The 16097-nt window shown below is 32.3% G+C and overlaps 4 protein-coding genes across 8 annotated transcripts; 2 read left to right on the forward strand and 2 right to left on the reverse strand.

The window, feature by feature from the left end:
• Positions 1–2795: 2795 nt before the first annotated feature.
• On the reverse strand, positions 2796–4352 carry LOC137810354 (non-specific lipid transfer protein GPI-anchored 26). Its single transcript, XM_068611580.2, has 3 exons — positions 3985–4352; positions 3003–3059; positions 2796–2914 (listed from the first exon to the last, which is right to left on the reverse strand). The coding sequence occupies exons 1-3, from the start codon at positions 4301–4303 to the stop codon at positions 2796–2798; spliced, it is 495 nt and encodes a 164-aa protein (XP_068467681.1). The 5' UTR covers positions 4304–4352.
• A 2824-nt stretch (positions 4353–7176) lies between these two features.
• LOC137810361 (non-specific lipid transfer protein GPI-anchored 20) lies at positions 7177–8511 on the forward strand. Its single transcript, XM_068611588.2, has 4 exons — positions 7177–7524; positions 7750–7776; positions 7876–7923; positions 8145–8511. Exons 1-4 carry the CDS (start codon positions 7194–7196, stop codon positions 8324–8326), a joined length of 588 nt encoding a protein of 195 aa, XP_068467689.1. The 5' UTR covers positions 7177–7193; the 3' UTR covers positions 8327–8511.
• A 920-nt stretch (positions 8512–9431) lies between these two features.
• Positions 9432–10196, forward strand: LOC137809870 (Bifunctional inhibitor/lipid-transfer protein/seed storage 2S albumin superfamily protein). The gene is made up of 3 exons (XM_068610931.2): positions 9432–9734; positions 9822–9881; positions 9968–10196. Exons 1-3 carry the CDS (start codon positions 9434–9436, stop codon positions 10165–10167), a joined length of 561 nt encoding a protein of 186 aa, XP_068467032.2. The 5' UTR covers positions 9432–9433; the 3' UTR covers positions 10168–10196.
• Positions 10197–10467: 271 nt separating this feature from the next.
• Positions 10468–15409, reverse strand: SDE3 (P-loop containing nucleoside triphosphate hydrolases superfamily protein). Of its 5 annotated transcripts, none has more exons than XM_090298127.1 (5): positions 15256–15409; positions 13975–14788; positions 13706–13879; positions 11305–12685; positions 10468–11004 (listed from the first exon to the last, which is right to left on the reverse strand). In XM_090298127.1, the coding sequence occupies exons 3-5, from the start codon at positions 13768–13770 to the stop codon at positions 10693–10695; spliced, it is 1758 nt and encodes a 585-aa protein (XP_090154253.1). In that variant the 5' UTR covers positions 13771–13879; positions 13975–14788; positions 15256–15409; the 3' UTR covers positions 10468–10692. The 5 variants fall into 5 exon arrangements, with proteins under 5 accessions (XP_090154253.1, XP_068467682.1, XP_068467683.1 ...); XM_068611581.1 differs by having other exon boundaries at positions 11305–12756; XM_068611582.1 differs by having other exon boundaries at positions 11305–12756; positions 15060–15300.
• Between the last annotated feature and the right edge of the window lie 688 nt (positions 15410–16097).

Below are 16097 nucleotides of genomic sequence, written 5' to 3' on the forward strand. Positions count from 1 at the left end.
GGTTTGGATCAAGGGATGTGCAGGGAAGTGAAGGAGAGGATATACCTGTGAACAGTAAATATCTTCTTCCCTCAAAATGAAGAGATGTAGAAGGAAAGCCATGTCAGCATCCCTTATTTCCAAATTTACCCTCATTTGAATGTATCACAATGCTTCATTGGAATGTATTACTATTTTAAAAAATTTATTGTACAATGTTTAAAATATATATATATATATATATATATAATATTTAAAATGAAGAAACAAATCATAATAAATTTTAAGAAAGTTTTAAGTTTGTTTATTATTTTATAAAATATTATAAATCAGTGTAAAGAAAAATATAGTTAAATAAAATATTTCATTTATATATTAGTTATTAGAGTAGATCAGGTGATACCTATTTTTCAAGTTCTAATAAGATATTTTATTAAATGTGGTTGAATTTAGTTTTTTTTAAAGAAAAAAATATACTATATCTAATTAAAATTGAAAATATTACCTGTGTTGGATCATGGTCCTCACCAAAAGGTTATATTAAACATTTTTCATTTTATTTTATACTAAATATTTAATTTTTTTAATACAAAAAAATCCCTAAAAACAATCCATCACTTAAAATAATTTTATTCTAACTTAAATTATTCATTAGAAACTGAAAATATAATTAATATATTTTCACGTATTTTTACATAATTTATTAATAAAAACTACACTTTATTATAAATATTAGTTATTAAATAAATTTAACTAACACAAATATTAATAAAAATAATAATAATTAATTATTAAACTATATCGGATTATACTACTAATACGTTTTTATCCTTATTTTTTATGAAATCCTTTTCTATGGTAAATTAAGTTATATTTTTGTTATGTTGTATTTTTTAGATTGCTTTATTGTGAAGTTTTTTAATATTAAAAAATAGTAATTTTTTATTTATATAAGATGTGATTTATTTTTTAATTTTATAGTATATGTTTAATATTTAAAGAAATTATTTGAAATTTTGTTTTTATTTTTTTTATGTTTATATTAATATATTTCTATATATAGTTATTATGTTTATGAGTTATAATTTATTTTATTATAAATTTTTATAATTTTTTTTTATTGTTAATTACGTTATATTTTTGTTGTTGTAGTATTTTTTATTTTTCATTTCTAGAGGATTTTTAATATTAAAAAATAATATCTTTTTTAGATTTGATTTATTTTTCAATTTTATTACTTGAAGTTCTGTTTTTATTTAATTTGTTGAATACATATTTTTTTTCTAATTATAGTTTTTATATTATATATATTTACATTTAACATATATTTTTTTAATTATAATTTTTAAATTTACGAAATGTGTGAAAGTTTTTTCTTTTTAAACAAAAACAACTCATTTTATTATTAATTTTTTTAATAGGCAAGGGTTAATCTGTAAAGTAACAATTCACACTTTTAAACAAAATTAAAATTTCATCATAACCATCACATCACTCACAAACTCCCATAAACTTTCCTCACACATCCCACCTTAACATACCTCAATCCAAACACCGTCACTTTCTTCACACTTTCCTCACACATCCTCTCCCTCAAATATATGACCCGTAGCACACGCAAAATTGATTACGCGTGTGTCTGTAAATGGTTACTTATGTGACGTTTATAATCACCCACTTTTCATGAAAAAGAAATCATTTTTTTAATAAAAATCATATATTACATCAATTAGATGACTTAACCAGTGTAATAACCCTACCAGAACTACCCAGCCAGATATTTCTAAGAATCGATGTATTATTTTTTTTTACCCTATTTTAAAGTTCGCGCTGCTCGTAATCTCACTCGGTCACATCATTGCTACGTTTGCAGCATCAAATATATGTTAATGTCAGAGGGTGGCAATATATATCTCTTTTCCATGTGACAATATATCATTACTCTTTTCCATTTATTGGTGATGGCAGTTGAGCTGGTGATGGCAGTTGAGCTTTTAAACCAACTGCAACACCTCTCTATAAATTAGTTTCCTTGTCCTGCACTTTCCCACTATTGAATTTCCAAACTCTAATTCTGAACCCCAAAAGAATGGAGCTTTTTGTGCACGTAACTGTGGTATTAGCCATGACTATGGTGTAGCTGCACCAGCAAAGCTCAGGTAACCACGCCATGCAACGCTTCAATGATAAACAGTGTGTTCAACCCTTGTATGAACTTCCTCACAAATAGCAGCGGCAATGGCACTTCACCTTCTGCTGAATGCTGCAATTCCATAAAGTCCCTCACAAGTACTGGTATGGACTGTGTGTGTCTCATTGTCACAGGCAATGTTGCCTTCACAATACCAATCAACCGAACCTTGGCCATCTCTCTTCCTCGTGCTTGCAATTTGCCTACTCTTCCACTTCAATGCAAAAGTATGTACATTCTCTCCACATCAACTATTTCACACAATATAATATATAGATCCGTGTTTCCCGTGTCTTACATTTTAGAAATTATACGTATTTTTGTGTTCGTATCGATATGTGTTAGATCGAAAGTGCTTGAAGTAGTTCCCATGGTCCAAGTATGGCTTTTTAGTCTGTGGATTGACTTTTACAGTGGATAAATTCAGATTCAGTTAAAAGTTCATTTCGTTTGACAGTGCCACAAAGTTAAATCATCTTTATTGATAATGGATAGAGAGCAAATATCTCTGATTATACAAAACCATGTAACCAATGAATACCCTTCAATCTAAGGTGACTCAATAATACCAAATGATTTCAAAACAAGCAAAAAAATAGCAGATGACAAATAACTGATCACAGGATCAGTATGCTGTGAAAGTTGAGACATATGTTGCTGCCAAAATAATTATCAGAGGAATCGATAACTTTATGGAATCTCCGGCGGAAAAGCCGCCACCAGTTGGGGGCAGGGTTTTGGATCCTGGAGAAGGAACAAAATGGGTTATGAAACCGTGAAGCATCAACCAAAATAGTTGCTCAAAATGTGGAGATTTAACATTATTCAATACCTGATGGAGCATAATTTGGAGATTCAGCTACTGTTCCTCTTGGTGCTGAAGCAGCCACTGTAGATGGAGAAAAGATGTCAAGTTAGCAAATAATTTTGATCAAAACAGATCATGGTTATCTTATTGAGTTTATAGTTCTTTTTTTGTTCTATTCATTTCCTCCATAGATCATATACACTGTCTCAATATTCATACTCATATTCAGGTTTGATACTGAGAATCCTCTTTATGATTATGTCTCTTTATGAGACCCGACACACCTTTTAAAAGTGTGTTTATATTGAACACTGATACTCTTAAGATATTTGTAAAATGGATGTTGGTGAAGTGTCTAATTCAAATAAATATTTGTTAAATTTCTAATAACTTTTAGCATGGTTCTAACACAATTTTAAAAGGAGACATATCAATTTTCTAAAAACTCAAATTTATTATATAAATTTTTATTATGACTATAAAAATAAGTAACAATCATTTTGAATCAATTATGAAAAAAACTTCTCTGGTAAAAAAAACTGAAACATAATTGATAATAATCTTTATTATCAATTTATATAATTCATAATGATATAATATATAGATTTATCATGTTTCCGTATCTTACATTTTAGAGATTATATGTATTTCAGTGTCCGTGTTCGTGTTATATAAGTGGCCGTGTCGTATCAGTATTCATGTCATATGTTACATAGGTTTTTTTTTTTTTACTCTGTGTAATGAAATAGTTGTTGCCCTACTTAAATGTTTTTGAACCAATTATGAAAAACATCTCTCTGCAAAAGAAAATTGAAACATGCTTGTAGACGTAAATATTTTATTATCAATCAATATGAATCATAAACATGTAATAAATAGATATGTATCTCTTCTCTTACATCGTAGAAATTATACATGGTAGAGATTATAGTATCTCGTAGTCTCTGTACTACAATGATTTTTATTTTTGTATTTTGTGTAATGAAATAGTTGTTGTCCTACTTACCACTGTTACACTCACTGATGGGTGGGGTGTGCACATTACAAGCACCAGGCAAGGCCAGAGCTAGAGTTTGGTTGATGGTGATCCCCATAACTGGTCCACCGCCAAGAACCTGACATAAACACCGTGGTTGTGAGCCTACCACGGTGGCAAGCTGAGAGCAGCATCCAGAAGATGGGGTTGAAGAACTCCCTGTGATGTAGTTGAGACATGGTGACAGGCTCAGCAACACATTTGTGCAACTGGATTGAGCTGCAACTCCTGCAACCACCATGCCAATCACCACCAAAACCAAAGCAGTGTGCATTCTTGTGTGAGCCATTTCAAGTGTTTAATTTGATGGAAAATGTTGGAATTGGTTTGTTGTGAGAGGGGTGAAGCAAAGGTGTTTGATGGTTTTGGAAGAAGGAAGCATGGCTTTTTATAGGGAAGAAAATGACAATGGAAAGTGATGAACATACCAATTTGGTAGAAATTCAAAGTTTTGGATTTTTATGATTAAATGCAACTTTTTGTAGAGAGTTTAGGGTTAAAGAGATGAACCACTTTATGTCTACAAAGCTGTAGACTTTGAAAACACCACCAATAAAGAAAAAATCACTTACTTTTTATTTTCATATCTTACGTTATAAGAAAATTATTAAATAATAATTAATTTTAATTATAGAAATAATTAATTATTATATTAATTGAATTAGATACTACAAAAAATAAAAAATTATTAATATTTAAAAATGTTTTAACTATGGATATTTTAATTCTAAATTAGTCTTCACTAATTTAGAATATAAATAATTAATAAATAAAATTTTAATAATTAATAATTAGATACTATTTTAAAAATTATTTTATTAATAATATAAATTATTTTAGGTAATAATAATTTTTCTAATTTATAAAATAATCTTTAATTTAATTAATATAATAATTAATTATTTCAATTTTTTAAATTAATTTCTATTTTTGATTATTGTAGGAACATTCGCTAACCTTCCTCTTATAGATTTGCAATTTTAATATTTTATACCAATTTTTCACCTAAATAATAATTCGAAGCAATTTTTATACCATCTGCGAAACTTATTTGCGTAGACAAATCGATTTATTTTGTTTATATTTTGACCAAAATATGTAGTAAGTTTTTTATATGGTTAATTAATTGAGTGTAGTATATGGCAGTTTCTTCCTGCACCCCTACATTTTTCTTCCTGCATCCCCACAAGATTGCGCAAAGATAAAACTGTCACTATATAAATTATACATTTATTTTTCTTTTGTATTCTGGATTATGAAATCCGGTAAATTTTTGGATTAGCGCTTTCGGTAAATTTTTGGATTGGCGCTTTCGGTAAATTTTTGGATTGGCACATCCGTTAATCTCCCGGATTGATACTTCCAGTAGTACATGAATAATAGTGTTAATCCAAATAAAAAAATGCAAAACATCCATAATTGAAAAAACCATTCTGAATCCACCAATCCGTAATTCAAAATATGCATTCCGGATTCAGAAATTCATAATTGAAAAAAATCATTCCGGATACACCAATTCGTAATAGAAATTGGGCTTCCAGATTCAGCAATCTGGAAATCAATATTTATGCAAACTTTGCTTCCGGAACACCCCCTCATCCAGAATGCAACATGATTCACTTCCGGATTGATGAATCTGTAGCACACTCCGAGATCCCGAAATTGTGGGGTCAGTTTCGGAATTTACAAAATTGTGGGGGTGCAGGAAGAAACTGCCCTAGTATATAGGCATATTTTTTGGGCTTTGGCCCTAGACTAGACAAACTTTAGTTAGGTTTAATTATTGAAAATTCTTTCTATACCATATCAATTTTAACCTAAATATTATCTTTTAAAATTTTCAAAATTACCTTCTATTTTGAATTTAAAATTATGAATTTAAAAATTAAAATTTTGTTTCGAAATAGATAATCTGAAATGTAAAAAATAGATTATAAAAAAGAAAATCTAAAACACAATTTGAAAATGCATTTAAAAAAAAATTTTAAAATTAAAAAATGTGTTATGGAAATGTAAATCCAATAATGTATTTTGGAAAAAAAATCCAGAACATAAAATCTAAAAACATATTTAAAAAAAATATATATGTTCTGGAAATACAAATTTAGGAATATATTCTGAAAAATAAATTTTAAAAGTATTACACTTTTTTTCTTTAAGATTATTTTTGTCATTTTAAATAATAGATTAGGTACATGTTGAAATTGATATTATGCACGAAGAATTTGTCCCAATTGCCTTTAATTTGCCAAATATGTTGCAATAATATGTTGAAATATATTATTGCATGTTGAGAACTTTTTCTTTTGCATGCAATAATATATGTTGCCAATAATATGTTAAATGACAATTTTGTAATCTCACAATATGTTTTTCTTGTGCTCATATTATAATATGGCCACTTAAACGAGTTGAGTAAGTTTAGTGGAAGTTGTATGAGTTATTATTTATTTATTTTTCTTATAAAACGACTTGAGAAAGTATATTAAAAATGCAGAGAAATGGCAGGAAGTAGAGAGCAACTACTAAGATTCGGTTATCCACCTGAACAGTTCACCTAATCAATAAACAATGGTTTTGTTTCACATTTTATAGCACAGATTTAGGTAAGATGATTTAGATGGCAATGAAAAGCTTCAAATAACTAAGTACAAAATATACCTAGTTTCTTTCTATCTTGGTATTTTAGTCTTTTACTATTATCCTGGATTTTCGGTTATAAGGTTTACTATCTGGTCTAGTTTTCAGTTACTGGATATGAAATTTCACTTTTTCCTAAATCAAAATAAAACTGAATTCGAAATTGTTCTCGGGTGTGTAGTGTAGAGACTCCAATGATAAAGTCAGAATCAATTAAACTTTGATTTAATTGAATTTTTACTCTTTACATCTTTACATCTTGTAATTATTAAATATATTCTAAATATAAACTTTGATAGTGTCTTTTTATTCTATTATTTATTTATTTTAGTATAGTTTTTATCATGTTGTTGACAATCTGAACTTTCGATCTCTCAGTCTAGTCAATCCACTGCCTCTCCAACTCTTCACCTATTCCATTTATTGGTGATGGTAGTTGAGCTTTTAAACCAACTGCAACACCTCTCTATAAATTAACTTCCTTGTCCTGCACTTTCCCACTATCCAATTTCCAAACTCTAGTTCTGAACACCAAAACAATGGAGCTCTTTGTGCACCTAACTGTGGTATTAGCCATGACTCTGGTGATAGCTGCACCAGCCAAAGCTCAGGTAACCACGCCATGCAACGCATCAATGATAAACAGTGTGTTCAACCCTTGTATGAATTTCCTCACAAACAGCAGTGGCAATGGCACTTCACCTTCTGCTGAGTGCTGCAATTCCATAAAGTCTCTCACAAGTACTGGCATGGACTGTGTCTGTCTCATTGTCACAGGCAATGTTCCCTTTACAATACCAATCAACCGAACCTTGGCCATCTCTCTTCCTCGTGCTTGCAATTTGCCTAATCTTCCACTTCAATGCAAAAGTATGCACATTCTATCCATATCAACTAGAGATTAGAATATTTCACACAGTATAAGTGGACGTAAACATCATCGTTATCTTATAAACTAGTTTTATGAAATTGAGTTAGACTTAAAGTTAGTTTTATAAAATTGAGTTAGACTTAAAAGTGTTTATTTCTTACTAAATCAGTTCTTCTTATACTGTTTACCCATGAGACTAAGATTTCTTTTTTGTCATTTTTCAGCCTCAGTTTCACCACTTCCAGCTCCAGGTACTATCATCATATGCCTAAAACTTACTGTTTTAAGTATAATCCTTGAATCTTTCCATTTTAACCAATGCTTTGTGTGATTTTTATTCATATTGGCAGGACCAGCAGCTTTTGGGCCATCTCTTTCTCCATCTCTTAGTCCTCAAGGTATTTACTTTACTCAACAAAAATAATATATTAACAACTTATCAGTTTAAAATCATATTTTTAGGTTTAAAACTTATACCAGTTTATATGAAATAATAAAAATAACCTTGTTATTATTGTATCAAATTGTTAAAAAAGTATCGTTACTGTTTTCAATATATAGCTTCTAAAGTTTGATTATGAGTCTAATGTCAGCATCTTTTCTTTTTTCCATTGAACAGCTTCCTCCATACTTCCCTCACCTTCCTTGCAACCAGTGTCTGACACAAACCCTTCTCCTTTGACTCCATCGTCTGCAACTACTGGAAGTGGACGCTCTGATCTGACTCCATCATCTGCCATGTCATCTAACAGCTTCCTACCTTCTGTTGTATTAATTGCATTAGGATTTGCTGTTCTTTAAGCACTATACTAGGTTTTTGTGTGGTTGTTCAGTTCGGTTTTTCTCAGATTGTTTCAAACCCACATTGGGGGAGTATTTACCAGATCAAAAGGCATTTCACGTTTGTGTTGTAATGTATATATGAGTGCATGGATTACAAATCACTGATGCTTTATCCATTCAAGAAGTTTATTGAGTTTGATCAACTTGTTTTTACTCTATGTAAAATTTAAACCCATACTTAAATTTTTAACAATTATCTCCTTAAAGAAACATTTTTAACGACAAAGACTAGTAAGAAATCAAAATGAAAAATTTAACACCATATTATGAAAAAGTTCTCTTTTCGCCAAAATGAGATCGGTATTCGAGAGGGTTCTGAGTAGTGATTTAGCCTCTAAAGAATGAGAGATTTCCACTTTAAAAAAAATTCTCTGACACTTAAGTCACTAAGAACATCCTGTGTATATAATTAATATAGTGTTAAAATTTGAGTTGAGATACTCCGTGGGAGTGGTCATCTATTTATTAACCTTCATGAATTTGACACTTGTTTCTCCAAGTTTTAATGGCAAATCATTTTATCTTTTCATAAAATCTGAAAAATAATCTGACACTTAAATCATTAAGAACATAAGATTTTTGATACACGATTCTCCAAGTTTTAATAACATATTATAGTATCTTTTCATAAAATTTGAATATCATATATATAAATCAAAATATTTTATAATATTATCAGAACATTTATATAATATAATAAAAAATATTGAATAAATAAATTAAAATATTAAAAATAATAAAATATTATACATTAAAATTAGTTAGTGGTGTATTAATAAGATTGATTCCTATAATATATTTATCTAAATTAATGTTATTACACCAATATATAATTACGTGAAAATTCATAATAAGACAGATCGGTCGGACTAATCGGTATATGACGAACGAACCAATGAGTATATTACTAAGGACTCGTACACTTTTTGTTGGGTAGAAATGAAAAAAATTTAACAACATATACCGGAAAAACAGTCATAAACTTTTTGTTTTAAAAGATATTTAAGGGTTAAAGAGATGTGAATGTGGAAGATTCAGTTGAAGTGATATAGTTTGATGAAGGTGATGAATGCAGCAGCGTTGGTCCTCGTGGTGGTGAGTGCGGCGGCGGAGGGGTGCAGGGAGGAGCTGATATCGTTTTCAGCATGTCTGGCATACGTGTCGTATCCACCGAACAACCTCACAGAAAGTGCTTCGGAGAAATGCTGCAAGGCCTTCTCCTCGGCGGTGGAATCGTCTTGCCTCTGCTACGTTATCCGCGACCCTCTCTTCCTCGGCTTCCCTCTCAACACCACCAGACTTCTCTCCCTCTCTTCCCTCTGTCCCTCTCCATTCTCAACCTCCTTCCCTTTTCTCTGCTCTTCAGGTACTTTCTACTTTCTTATTTCTTCTTTCTTCTTCTTCCTTTCTTTCTTCACTTTCCCACCTTCTTCTTGTTCTTCTTCTTTCACAGATTCTTCTGCTCTACCCCCTCTCACCACACCATCAACTCAAACCATCGGAACTTCTGCTAGTGAGTCTTTCATCTTCATATATATACCTGAACAAGAAACAAATAAAGAATCACTTTGTTATTAATACTAATGCATGCATGTGCAGGAGGAGGAGGAGGAGGAAGGTCAGGGTCCGGCACTAGAGGAAGGTCTTCTGAGACAAGGCCACCCATTTTGGGCGGTGGAGCAGGAACAGTTCCTCATGGTCACTCTTCTTCTTCAACCCTCACTCCACTCGCCACTTTCTCAACATTCCTAGCCATCTTTTGCTGTTATTTTCATGTTCATGGGATAAATAGTTGTTGAATATTGTAAATGTTGTTGAATACATGCAAAATTATCACACTCCACCAAATCTTGTTTGCATGCACGTTTTTATTTCTTTGCATGTACTTCACATTTCAGACTTTACGTAACTTCATGTGTTTAAGGGCTATATTGAATAATAAATTCGGCAAACTAAAATTAATCTATGAAAAAGCTTATTCTATTTTCCTCTTTATTGTTTCAACTCCTACAAGTATTAATAAATTCATGCAGACTAAAAATAGTGTGGTGCACCGACGATAAACTTTACTGCAAAAAGATATCTGCAAAAAGAAGAAATGAACTAGAAACCCTTTTTTTGGTGATAAACGGAGGGCTGGTAAAAAAGCCAGAACAACTCAGAAAACCACGTTCCCGAAGCATTACCTAAAAGCTAAAGTTGTATAAAATCTGGGGGGATTCAGAATCTAGGATCCAACTGCAGGCATGGAGTATAAACAGACGCAAAAAAAAAAGGAATATAGACACAAAAATATAGTCCAAGTTGAAGTCCAACGTGCTGGATTAATTACTTCTCCAGCCATCAGACCATTCAGCTTCATCGTAAACAGGTTTAGGGAGCCCCATCTGGGATGAATCTTGACCCCATTCTACATTGTTTGATGAATCTTGACCCCATTCTGCATTGTTTGATGGATCTTGACCCCATTCTGCATTGTTTGATGAATCTTGACCCCATTCTGCATTATCTTCAGTCAAGCATGGGTTCTCTCCAGTGTCCTCATCATCATACAGTTCCACCCTTTCAGGAAGAGAACAACCCTGGTAAGATGAATTGTCCACACAGTACCACAACATTTGACTCCAATGGTCATCCTGCCAAATCACAAATGAAGAATGATTCATAAACAACCATAGCTATCAGGGATAAGGATCTAGCAAACAATCATGGTTTGAACCTGTTTTAATATTATCAACATCATTGAATATTTTGTAACCATAATTATCCCGCTAAAAAGATACACTGACCATAATTATTGTCGTTTTTTACAATTGGCTTCTACTCTTTGGCTACATTAGAGAGTTTTGGTGGTTGGATTCCTTTGGAATCATCCAATTCTTTTCTTCCTTTTAGATAAATAAGATAGTCACATTTTGTTGGATTTAATGAATTACCTTGCAGATTATATGTGGATTCCCAATTATAACCAGCAATGATATAGCACGAGTCATAGCCACATTAAACCTTCTATAATTGCTCAAAAAGCCCAGACAGTGAACTTTGTCAAACTCGTTGTGTTTGATAGTTGATCGAACTGTTGATATGATAATAACCTCCTTCTCTTGTCCTTGGAATTGTTCGACACTACCCACTTTGATGTCAGGCATATCTAGATTTTCAAGTGTCTGTTTTATTTTTGACACTTGCTGCCTATATGGAGCTATTATACCAATGTTTTCCTCCTTTATATTCCCTCCGGCTATCAGCCTCCTGACAACTTCTATTACCTTACTAGCTTCAATTCGGTTGAACCATGATGGGTTATTTCCTTCTCTTTCATCACATCCTTGGATGCCTTGGAAAAGAATAGGGAATTCCTTGTTAGGTAGCAACTCCCCCATGGTCATGAAAGTTGTGGAATCTCTACAGGCAATCAACTCCCCACAATAGAACAACTTTGAAGGAAGGTGTAAAATTGCAGGGTGGCATCGATAGTTCCGAATCAATCGTGTTACATAATTTGTATCTCCACTGGCATATGGAGGAACTTCAGACAATCGTTCCATGTATGAAACCCCCAACCCATACTCATCTGCTTTCTTGGAATATATTACTGGACCCAACTGCAATTGATCTCCAGCCAGAACAACAACAGTATTCATTGTGCAGAGGTGGGATACAGGGATCAAGGTTTCAGGTTCAGAAGCTTGGCCAGCCTCATCCAAAAAAATATGGGAAAAGTGACCACGGGCAACATCTTCGGCATGAAGAAGAGAAGCACTCATATATGTGGATATTATGATCCTATAATAACTGAGGGCGTTGACTGGGGGACACTTAAATACCATTTCATCAAAAAAGCAGAAGCGGATAATTTCAGGTTTGACTTCCTCGTATGGCCTGGTAGCTGCATTGAGCCTGAATATTTCATTTTCTTTCAATTCAATGTCCTGTTGAGCAAGGAGTTTCTCTAGTACGTAATCTGCTGCACTATTTGAGGGTGCACACACAAGAATCCGAGCATTCTTGTGATATTTGTAGAGCTGCAGGATTGCTTCCACTACTGTGCTTGTCTTTCCAGTACCAGGGGGTCCATGAATCATATAAGGCGGTGCACCTTTGCAACCGAGAATCATTTTGATTGAACAAATTTGCTCCTCGTTAAAAGTACCAGATATGGGTACTAGAGCAGTGGTTTTAATGTGTCTCTTTTTGGATGAAGTAGATGGAAAAAGGAAGTCCGTACCCAAGTTTTCTGCTGCCTCAGCTGCTTGATATAACCTTCTCATATTGATCCTGTTGTAGGTGAAGTGAACATCATAGACATATTCATCCCTGTGGTAATAGTGAAATCCAGGATCAAACTTCAAATAAATCTCATCAGCTTCAACTCGGTGAATAAAGCCCTGGAGAAATTCACATAAATTTTATAGAGAGAAGAGTCTGAACTGTAAATGATAAATACATTTGTAGACTAATGGAAAAATCATATTTGATAATTATATATAAAAATAAAAGATGCACAAAATTAATGAATAACATAATTAACTTTATTATTTAGACGTAATGATTGAATTCTGGAAAATAATTGATTAGTTTTTTAAATATTATCTCATTAAGCCGCCAAAGGTAAGCAAACATTTCCTCAAAGTAAACAGCACTTTAAATTACTCTAAAGATCATACACATGGTTACAGAAATCGTTTCATTCGCAATTAGAATCATGCAAATCAATACAACTCACTCGTGCAGTAACACATAGCAGAGAGTGAATTCCTGAACTTGTCCTCTATGGCTTGGATATTACAATTCATATGCTGCATTTTTCTGCAGACTACTCATGCAGTCAGGTCAAACAGAAGTCCATATCTGTTTCTTCTTTCTTTCGTCAATCTTTTATTTTATCTTTCTAAATTGTTTCAATCTTCATACAAATGAAAATAAATAGTCTGTGGGACTCTCAAGTTCCATTCCAGCAGACTAGTATGGGTGCAAGAGAAAAAGAGGATAGACATGTCAAATCTATTAGACAAAGTTATCACTTTTATTATTCAACACTTCCGTAATAATAGCTGGCTTTAATTTTATTCAAGATTTACAACCAACACTCAGAGGAAAACCACTGCAAGAGTGGTTTAATCTATCTTAGCTATCCCTGAATAAAGTTTGTCAATGCAGTCGTAGATAGGGAAGATGACTCACACATAACAAATATCTCCATCATACATACATCAACACAAATGAGATATCATTCTTTGGCCGATGATCAAGATAACACTATGGCAAAGACATGTGTTTTTACAATCTACCAGATCAGGCTCTATCTTACATAAAGAAAATATAAAAGGACCAAACCTGATAAACCTGTGTGGTGTTATTACCACGTCGAGATGCGAGCTTAACAAAGATATTATCCCCATGAACCAGAGATGGTCTTCTCTCAGCAAGCCCAGGAACCTCCATAGACAAAAATTGATTGTTCCTCTTCCTCATCGATACGGATTCCATGTCATAAGTCCTCATGTCTTCCTGAAAGTAGAAGCCAGAGACAAGGAAATAAAAGAAAAAAAAATCAGTAAGTTTTCATGACTCTTAGAAACTAAAAGTATAGAAAATAAAATTACCTCCAATTGAATCTCTTCCATTATTATTAATGCTTTAAAATAAGATGAATAGGTCCTTCTTGTAAGACCTTCTTCAACAACTTGGGGGACCTGATTACTCTCAAGCAACTCTCTCATAGCCCTGGGAATGTCATATTTTGGAAGCCTATTTACGTATCTTCGAGTTGGCTTCCCTGCAGGACGTGAACCTGCAACATAAGTATCTACCACAAATTTGTCTTTTCTCCTTGCTCTTGAATAAGGCTTATTAGAAGCCAAAGACTTGGAGATTTTGTCTTCAATTAAGAGGAAAACCACCCTTTCAATTTTTTCATCTCCGGCATCAAAATATACAACTGATGAATACATGCCCATTTCTTTTGCCTTGCAAGACAACCATATTTTTAGGTTTTCACGAGGCTGAAGCACCCTGTCCTCCAAAGAGAAAGATTCTAAGCAACTCTGGTCTTCCTCTGCATTTGAATTCTCCGATGGAGGTTCTGTGAGAGAGAGAGTGAAACTGTCCTTAGGATTTGAGGCAAAAATATGAACACCCCACAGGTCCACAGGTTCATCAGTAGTATTCCTGACGGTTATTAAATCCACAGCAGTGTCCCCTACGAACACAGATCGAGGCTTGCCATCAACAAAAGCAAATGGGGCAGATACAATAACCGGAACCCCTTCACAATCACCATAACTACAAACAGATTTCTCTTGTTCAAAATCTAGAAACCCAATTTCTGCCTTATCTCCAATGACAGAGCATTCCTCATCGGACCATCCAGCAGTACTCATCGGACACTGTTACACCACCTCCAACTCCAAGATCTCTCTACACAAAACACCACCCAAAAATAAATACAGGACAACATTTTAGCAAAAACACATGAAATTATGAGAAAGGAAAACTACAAAACGACAAGGTTTCGTTCTTCTCGAGTAAACTACAATCATGGACCACAGTTATCTCCTTTTACAAATAACAGGAGAGGTTCATACCACGAGAGAAACAAACAACAAACACACAACATGCATTTGTTAAAAATTTGAGCATTACTCTCTCCTGTTCTCTAAAAGTAAATCCAAATTCATTCTTCTATTACCTAATTTTCTTTCAGTACAACCTAAATCAAATTGTCATGCTACAACCTAATAACTAAAAAAACCAAACAAAAAAGAAAAAACCCTTGAATTGAAGCTGCGTGTGTATGATCCTAAAACAGAAAACAAAGACACTGAAAATCGCAATGTAAAATGGGTTTTGGTTGGAACAAACTGTTCCTTTTCCTCACTCCTTACCTTAACAAAAGTTTGGAAAAGGAATAAAGTTTGCAAAATGGTTTCTTTCGTTATCGATGCTATCATATATACTTCAACTCTTCCCACTCCATCATAGTCACTGTTAAATCAACGCAACTTTTCATTCTTTGCTTTTTTTCATTTTTCTTATTCTAATCTCTAATATGATTCTTCCATATTTCTAAGAATTAAGCATATATGCTACAAAAATTGAATTCTAGACACTATTTTTTATATACATTGAAAAAAATTGGGGAAAAAATTATAGCACCACTGAAGAAAAATAGAGAAAGAGAAAATGGAACTAGTAAAAAGCATAGTTAATACAAATATAAAATATAGGTTGTATTTAGCATGAATAAATCACTCTTTGGATTCGATTATATGCACATATTGGTACAGATTTGTGAGTGAATTTTGAATAATTTTAAATAAGAGTGCAAAGTAAGTGAGATGATTTTAATTGAAGTATGTTATGATGTATTTGTGAGAAATATTTAATAAAATTTATTAATCTATACCTCTATACCTATATATAAAGGGGATTCCCCTCTTAACTGTTCTTAATTTTTTTTCCTATTTTATCCTTATATTAATATTTACTTTTATTATTGTATTATGGTTATTGTGTCATTTCTTATTCCCTTCTTAACTGCTTTTAATTTTTTTTTCCATTTTATCCTTACTTAATAATTTATTGTATTAATTTATTTTGGTTATTTGGACATTTTATAATTTCAATAATTGATAAAATAATTTTTTAATTTTAAAATTTATTTTATTTGTTATTATTTAACTGGAGAGTGGAGAGAATGGATATAGTGGAGAGAGTGGAGAGAATG

The sequence above is a fragment of the Phaseolus vulgaris genome, chromosome 2, assembly GCF_051622355.1.
Source record: "Phaseolus vulgaris cultivar YP4 chromosome 2, ASM5162235v1, whole genome shotgun sequence".
NCBI lineage: Eukaryota > Viridiplantae > Streptophyta > Magnoliopsida > Fabales > Fabaceae > Phaseolus > Phaseolus vulgaris.

Coding starts and splice junctions, on each gene's coding strand:
- LOC137810354 (XM_068611580.2), bottom strand. CDS start 4,303: ATGGCTCACACAAGAATGCACACTGCTTTGGTTTTGGTGGTGATTGGC. Junction 3,060..3,984: donor CATCAGTGAGTGTAACAGTG/GTAAGTAGGACA, acceptor CTCCATCTACAG/TGGCTGCTTCAGCACCAAGA. Junction 2,915..3,002: donor TCCAAATTATGCTCCATCAG/GTATTGAATAAT, acceptor TTCCTTCTCCAG/GATCCAAAACCCTGCCCCCA.
- SDE3 (XM_068611581.1), bottom strand. CDS start 14,751: ATGAGTACTGCTGGATGGTCCGATGAGGAATGCTCTGTCATTGGAGAT. Junction 12,757..13,705: donor ACACCACACAGGTTTATCAG/GTTTGGTCCTTT, acceptor GAATTTCTCCAG/GGCTTTATTCACCGAGTTGA. Junction 11,005..11,304: donor ATCCACATATAATCTGCAAG/GTAATTCATTAA, acceptor GTGATTTGGCAG/GATGACCATTGGAGTCAAAT.
- LOC137810361 (XM_068611588.2), top strand. CDS start 7,194: ATGGAGCTCTTTGTGCACCTAACTGTGGTATTAGCCATGACTCTGGTG. Junction 7,777..7,875: donor TTCACCACTTCCAGCTCCAG/GTACTATCATCA, acceptor TCATATTGGCAG/GACCAGCAGCTTTTGGGCCA. Junction 7,924..8,144: donor TCCATCTCTTAGTCCTCAAG/GTATTTACTTTA, acceptor TCCATTGAACAG/CTTCCTCCATACTTCCCTCA.
- LOC137809870 (XM_068610931.2), top strand. CDS start 9,434: ATGAATGCAGCAGCGTTGGTCCTCGTGGTGGTGAGTGCGGCGGCGGAG. Junction 9,735..9,821: donor CCCTTTTCTCTGCTCTTCAG/GTACTTTCTACT, acceptor CTTCTTTCACAG/ATTCTTCTGCTCTACCCCCT. Junction 9,882..9,967: donor AACCATCGGAACTTCTGCTA/GTGAGTCTTTCA, acceptor ATGCATGTGCAG/GAGGAGGAGGAGGAGGAAGG.